Genomic DNA, 6,000 nt, shown 5'->3' on the forward strand with positions numbered 1-6,000 from the left:
TGGCCACCGATAGGGGGCGTGCAGGAGGCAGCCCACTGATGCTTGCTCTCACATTGATGGTTCACTCTTTCCCTCTCCCTCTCCCTTCCTCTCTCTCTCTCTCTCTCAAAATCAATTAAAAGTCTTTTAAAAGAAGTCATAGGCCCTGACCAGTTTGTCTCAGTGGCTAGAGCGTAGGCCTGTGGACTGAAGAGTCCCAGGTTTGATTCCTGTCAAGGGCATGTACCTTGGTTGCAGGCACATCCCCAGTAGGGGGTGTGCAGGAGGCAGCTGATCGATGTTTCTCTCTCATCGATGTTTCTAACTCTCTATCCCTCTCCCTTCCTCTCTGTAAAAAATCAATAAATTTTTTTTTTTAAAAAGAAGTCATAGGCCCAACTGGTGTGGCTCAGTGGTTGAGCGTCAACCTAGGAGCCAGAGGTCCGGGTTCGATTTCCGGTCAGGGCCACATGCCTGGGTCCTCGGCTCCATCCCCAGTGGGGGGTGTGCAGGAGGCAGCCAATCCATGATTCTCATCATTGATGTTTTTATCTCCCTTCCTCTCTGAAATCAATAACAAATTTACATTATTTTTTTAAAAACCACTGCCTATGACACAGGTCCTGAGGAGCCAAGCACAGACTGGCCCCTTCCCCGTCAGGCAAGCCGAGGCCCACTGGGCCAGGCACTGGCTGAGTCTCCCTGCCGGGCAGCAGGTTGACCAAGCCTCGGTCCAAAAAGAAGCTTCTAGTGCTCAAAGTAGAAAACGGGTTTATTGGGTGACTACTCTCAGTCCCTAGCTGGGGGGGGGGGGGGGGGGGGGGGGGGGCAGGTCTGGAGCCCCGCCCCCAACACCCGCATGGAGGCCTCAGCGAGATGGAGTGAGTTCCCGATGGCCCCCAACCACATCTTCAGGCCAGAGAATGCCCACGCCCAGCGGCCTCCCCCACGGCCCCTGTCAGGGTCCAGCCTGGAGCAGCCGGTGTTGCCGAGGCTGGAGGCCTCCACTCTGAGAACCGAGGTCTTGTTCCCGTCTTGTCTCCGCGGTGACTCCGGAGCTCCTCCCTCCGCGGAGCTTGGCCTCCGCAGCAGGTGGGTCTGTGTCTGTGTCCAGGGCCCCACAGCCCAGCCTCAGGTGCCCTCCGGGTGTCTGAGAACCACAGGAGTCCGGGCTCCCCCAGATCCCACGGTACCAGGGGTGCCCTGCGGCCCGGCTCACGGGTGCTTCCACCGGGCGTGCTTCTGCAGCGTGTTCTGCTCCATAAACCGGCGCGGGCAGTGCGGGCACTGGAACGGGCGCTCCCCGGAGTGAACCCGGCTGTGCTGGGCCAGCTCGCCCGCCTCCCGGAACCGGCGCGGGCAGAGCGGGCAGCCGTGGGGCCGCCCCCCGCCGGCCCGATGGATGGAGTGGTGCCGCGCCAGGTGGCTGGCCCGCTTGAAGGCCTTCCCGCAGGTGTCGCACGCGAAGGGCTTCACCTCCGAGTGGGTGATGCTGTGGCGCTGCAGGTAGGACATGTACTCGAAGACGCGGGAGCACACCGGGCAGCTATAGCACTTTTTCTGGGCTGAAGTCCCCGCAGGCCCGGGCTGCCTCGGAGCCTCCTCCTCCACCAGCACGGTGTACGGGACGCCCTGGGTGTCAATGAGCAGGTAGTGGTTGGGCCTCGGAGGGGAGGAGGGCGGGGGGCATCCTGCGGAGGAGGAAGGTCCGGGTTCTGGGGACCCGCCTGTCCGAGGGGGCGGGTCCTCCATGGCCTCCGCCTTGGCCAGCGCCGGGGGCTGAGGGCAGGGGGCGGCAGCACCAGCATCCGGAGGGTGGCTGAGGCCTGGCGGGTGGGAGAGAGGGGCAGGTTACACGGAGGAGGGAAGCTGGACCCTGCCCAGACTCCTGCATCCTCCATCTCCTCCAGTCCTTGAGCCCTGGACTCTGCGGGCTGTTAAGGCTCCTATGGCCCCTCCTTGGGAAGCCCCTGCTATGGCCGGTCCACCACCCGGGACCTGGCTGCCTCCCCCTCTGTGCGCTCCCCAGGCCACTGGGTGCCCCTCTACTCCGCCGCCCCACCCATCAGACCTCCCGACCCCTTGGTCCCTTCTCTGCCGCTCCGATCCCGCACACGCCACCCAGCAGCCCGTCTGCCCCTCTGCACACACCACCCTTCTCAGAGGGGCCACCTCGGGGCCGTCCACCGCGTGGCCACCTCCCTGCACCCCTCTGGCCGCTCCCGCCGGGCTCGCCCGTGCGCGCCCGTCCACCCAGGTCCTCCTAGCCCCGGGGCCACCCGCGCCCGGCGCCGGCCTCTTCGCCAGTTGTGGGCAGAGCCCGCGGAGCAGCCGCCCCGCCCCGCCCCGCTCGCCGGGCCCCGCCCCTCCGCCCGCCACCGCCTCCCGGCCCCCGTACCCCGGTGCAGCAGCCTCTCGAGTCCGGGCGACTCCGCAATCGGCCCGGGCTACCCCCGCGGTGGCAGGCGGCGGCGGCGGGACGGGGGCCTCTGCGGGTCCCCCAGGGGCTGGTGAGCCGGTAAGGGGACTGCGGGCCGGGGGACAGAGAAGAGGGTCCAGGGGACGGAGGGGAGCGGGGCGCCTGGGCCTCGGGAAACTGCTCCGGCCAGAAACACACGCCGACAGGAAGGTTCCCAGGCGCCTCCGGCCCGGCCTGCAGCGCAACGCGGCTGCCCCGCGCCCCAGACGCAAAGGAGGACTCCACCGGGAAGTGCGGAATGTTTATTGAGAACAGGGTGCGGGGCGGGGGTGGGAGGGGGATACAGAGGAGCCGAGCGTGTGCTCTTGTCGAGTCTGCCACGCGGGCCACCACTCACCGCTGGAGCAGGACACCAGGGCTCAGAGAAAGTCACTGGCAAAGGTTCCCGCGCACCGCGGGGCTGGCACCGGCCCAGGAGGGGGGGTGGGCAGCGCCTGGGCTCACATCACACAGTCTGGGAGGAAGGGGGAGGGACGGAGGAAGGAATGACGGTTCTCCCTCGGGACAGATAGGGAAACTGAGGCCCGGGGTAAGGCAGTAGCCTCAGCAGCGCCGGGGAGTGTGTGTGGTTGTGCCGCTGCGTGCGGGTCGGGCGCCGAGGCCCGGCGCCGCGTCTGGACTTAGTGGAGGCTCATGTGCTGCGCCAGCTCCGCGGCGTCCTGGAAGCGGCGCGGGCAGAGCGGGCAGGTGTGCGGCGGGCCGGCGCGGGCGCGGTGCGTGGCGCGGTGCCGGGACAGGTGGCTGGAGCGCTTGAAGGCCTTGCCGCAGGCGCCGCACGTGAAGGGCTTGAGGTCCGAGTGCGACACGCGGTGGCTCTGCAGCCGCAGGGGGCTGGCAAAGACGCGGCCGCACTCCGGGCAGTTGTAGCCCTTGCGAGGTGGGGGCTCCACCGGCGACGGCTCGCGGGGGGGCGGGCTCGGGGGCGGCTCCTCCGGCGGCGCCGTGTACGTGTAGGGGACCCCGTTGGCGTCGATGAGCAGGTGGGCCGGCGTCGGGGGTAGGGGCGCCGCCACCGAGGAGGGCGTGGAAGAAGGGCTTTCTGCCTTGGGGGACGGCGGGTCCATGGCCTCCGGCGAGGAGGAACGAGGGTGGGGCGGCCGAGGGGGCAGCAGCAGCATCTGGAGCGACAACTGGGGGCGACGGAAGGGGGAGAAGTTAGCCTCCCGGGGGACGCGTACCCCTCTCGTGCTGCACCCCTGCCCCACCTCCGTGCAACAAAGACACGGCGCTTGGGGACGCCGCCAGCTGAAGGCACGCCCAGGCCCCCACCTGTTCCTGGGGGTCCTCCGCTCAGCCCCGACCCCCCAGGGCACCGTCCTGCCATTTCCCTACTTACGACAGCCCGTCTCCGGCCACGTCTACTCCCCTATTTGCTTCTGGGCTCCTTTCAGCTCAGGCCCCGGGCCTTCGATGCTGGGGTACAGGGTGCTCGCTCCCTCTTCCTCCCAGCCCCCAGGACCCCCGGGACCCCGCAGCAGCGCCTCTCCCGCCCCCCGGGTCCCCCTGGCTCTCCATCCCGCCAGGTGCGCTGTAAACCCGTCTCTCACCTTCCTCTCCAGCTGCAGCCCCCGAGCCCCACTAACCTAGTTCCCCACTTTCCACTGCGGATCCTCCCTTAGCACCTCACGGCCTCCACCCCTCGCCCCACTCCCTACCCATCGGCGGCTCTTCGCCTCTGCGCTTCCAGGACCAGCGGCTGCCGCATCCGCCGACCACACCGAGCGTCCCGCACACTTTCCCCTCCCCCTCCCGGTCAGCACCCCCGGCCTCGGGAGTCCCTTTCCGGAACTATTCCGCTCAGCCCCCGGCGCCCTCCCTCCGGTGAGAAGCGGGCATCTCCATGTCTCTGCCCCTCGCCCCGCTATGCCCAGCAGGGCCCTCCACCCCTTTCTCGGTGCATTCCGGGTCCCCTCGCCCCCTCCCGCCGGTTGGCGCCTCCGTCCCCCCCATCCTACCCCCCGGCTCCGACCGACGCCCCGCCCCACCCCCACCCGGGAGCGCCAGCCCCCTTCCCCGCCCCGCCCGGCTTTGCGCGGTCCCCGGGCCGGGCCAGGCTCCTCCCTCCGTCCCGGCCCCCGTACCCGGTGCGGCGGCCTCTCGGGTCCGGAGGTGCAGACCGAGGTCCCGGGAGGCCCGGGTTCCCCCTCGCGAGCGCCGGCGGGGACGGGACCAAGACTTCCGGGAGTTCCGCGCCGGCGGCGCCGGCGACGCGAGCGCAGGGGGCGCGGGCGTGGGGGCGCGGGGAGCGGTGGCGTCCCTGGGAAAGGGCGCCGGCTGGGAACGCGCGCTCCGCCACAAAGATTCCGCCGCCCTACTGCCCGCCTTCACCCAGCGCCTGGCCGCGGGGAGCGGAGGGTGCGGGAAGCACGGAAGCCCGCCCCCTGCTCCCCGACAGCCCCGACAGGAACCGTCCGGTCGCTGTGACAGTGATCGGTTTATAAACGGGGCTCAGGCGCGGTGAGTCCGCCCGAAGTTCCACTAGGAATGGGCGTGCGAGCCCAAATTGTTCCCTTTCCACTAGGCGGTCCCGCTGCGCCCCACGCCCAACCGTGCCCAGGGCGGGACGGACCAACCGGGAGGCCGAGGTCCAGAAGCCGCCGCCGGTTCTGAGGTGGCACAGCCGTTATTTTCCCACCAGCGTGCGGGGAAACTGAGGCCCAGAGAATAGCCGATCGGGGCGCGGGGTCACTTCCCACTGGACAGGGAAGCTGGAGGCCCAAGGGATAGCAGCTGCCCCGTCTTGATGGCACCGGGCACAGAGTGCAGAAGTCAGGGGGGAAACCGAGGCTGGGAGGCGGCGTGGGCGGGCGTGCGGAGGTCGCCCCGGGTGCGGGAGCTTTTGGAGACCCGGCTGAGCTCGGGGCGCCCGCAGTTAGACCTCCAGCTGCGCCGGGAGGTGAGGCGCTCGCCGCGGGGTCCTCTGCAGGCGGCCGCGTCCGCGGGTTCGGGGCGGCGCCGCGTGACACCCGGAAAGTGTGTGTGGGCTGGGGGTGCACAGGGGAGAGAAGAGGCCTTATTGTCGGGTCCAGCCCTGGAGAGCTGTCAAAGGAACTTCCTGCGAGGCTGGAACCGGTCTGAGGTCCCGCGCGGTCCAATGGGACAGCCACTAGCCACGTGGCGCTATTGCGCACGGAGGACCTGGAATTTGATTTGTCTTCGTTTAAATCTAAAAAGCGCACGTGGCCGCCCTGGCCCGCTTCGCTCAGGGGGTAGTGCCTGCAGACTGAAGAGTCGCGGGTTCGATTCCAGCCAAGGGCACGTGCCGGGGTTGTGGGCTCGATCCCCAATGTGGGTCGTGCAGGAGGCAGCCGATCAATGGTTCTCTCTCACCATTGATGTTTCTCTCTCTCTCCCTTCCTCTCTGAAATCAATAAAAATCTATAATAATAAAAGTGTAATATGCTAACTAGACCGGACAGCTGAACGACCTTCCAGATGAAGCCACAGCTGCAAGGGCCGAACCCCTTGCACGAATTTTGTGCATATTTTATAAAAATAAATAAAACGCTGCAGGTGGCTCCTGCCTGCCTGCCTGCCTGCCT

General features: G+C 67.8%; 2 protein-coding genes across 4 annotated transcripts; both read right to left on the reverse strand.

Moving 5' to 3' along the window:
- Positions 1 to 825: 825 nt before the first annotated feature.
- On the reverse strand, positions 826 to 1,802 carry ZNF581 (zinc finger protein 581). The gene is given in 2 exon segments (XM_070401489.1): positions 826 to 1,772; positions 1,775 to 1,802. Coding segments are annotated over 2 exon segments (591 nt in total). The 5' UTR covers positions 1,788 to 1,802; the 3' UTR covers positions 826 to 1,194.
- Positions 1,803 to 2,685: 883 nt separating this feature from the next.
- Positions 2,686 to 4,625, reverse strand: ZNF580 (zinc finger protein 580). Of its 3 annotated transcripts, none has more exons than XM_070401486.1 (2): positions 4,540 to 4,625; positions 2,686 to 3,588 (listed from the first exon to the last, which is right to left on the reverse strand). In XM_070401486.1, the coding sequence occupies exon 2, from the start codon at positions 3,574 to 3,576 to the stop codon at positions 3,079 to 3,081; it is 498 nt and encodes a 165-aa protein (XP_070257587.1). In that variant the 5' UTR covers positions 3,577 to 3,588; positions 4,540 to 4,625; the 3' UTR covers positions 2,686 to 3,078. The 3 variants fall into 3 exon arrangements, with proteins under 3 accessions (XP_070257587.1, XP_070257589.1, XP_070257588.1); XM_070401488.1 differs by lacking the exon at positions 4,540 to 4,625 and adding an exon at positions 4,114 to 4,368; XM_070401487.1 differs by lacking the exon at positions 4,540 to 4,625 and adding an exon at positions 3,795 to 3,916.
- Positions 4,626 to 6,000: the final 1,375 nt, after the last annotated feature.

The sequence above is a fragment of the Myotis yumanensis genome, unplaced genomic scaffold, assembly GCF_028538775.1.
Source record: "Myotis yumanensis isolate MYYU_CA2020_CCGP unplaced genomic scaffold, mMyoYum1.0.hap1 SCAF_23, whole genome shotgun sequence".
In the NCBI taxonomy this organism is placed as follows: domain Eukaryota; kingdom Metazoa; phylum Chordata; class Mammalia; order Chiroptera; family Vespertilionidae; genus Myotis; species Myotis yumanensis.

Bases quoted from the DNA above. Each gene is read 5' to 3' on its own strand.
- ZNF580 (XM_070401486.1), bottom strand. From the start codon at position 3,576: ATGCTGCTGCTGCCCCCTCGGCCGCCCCACCCTCGTTCCTCCTCGCCG.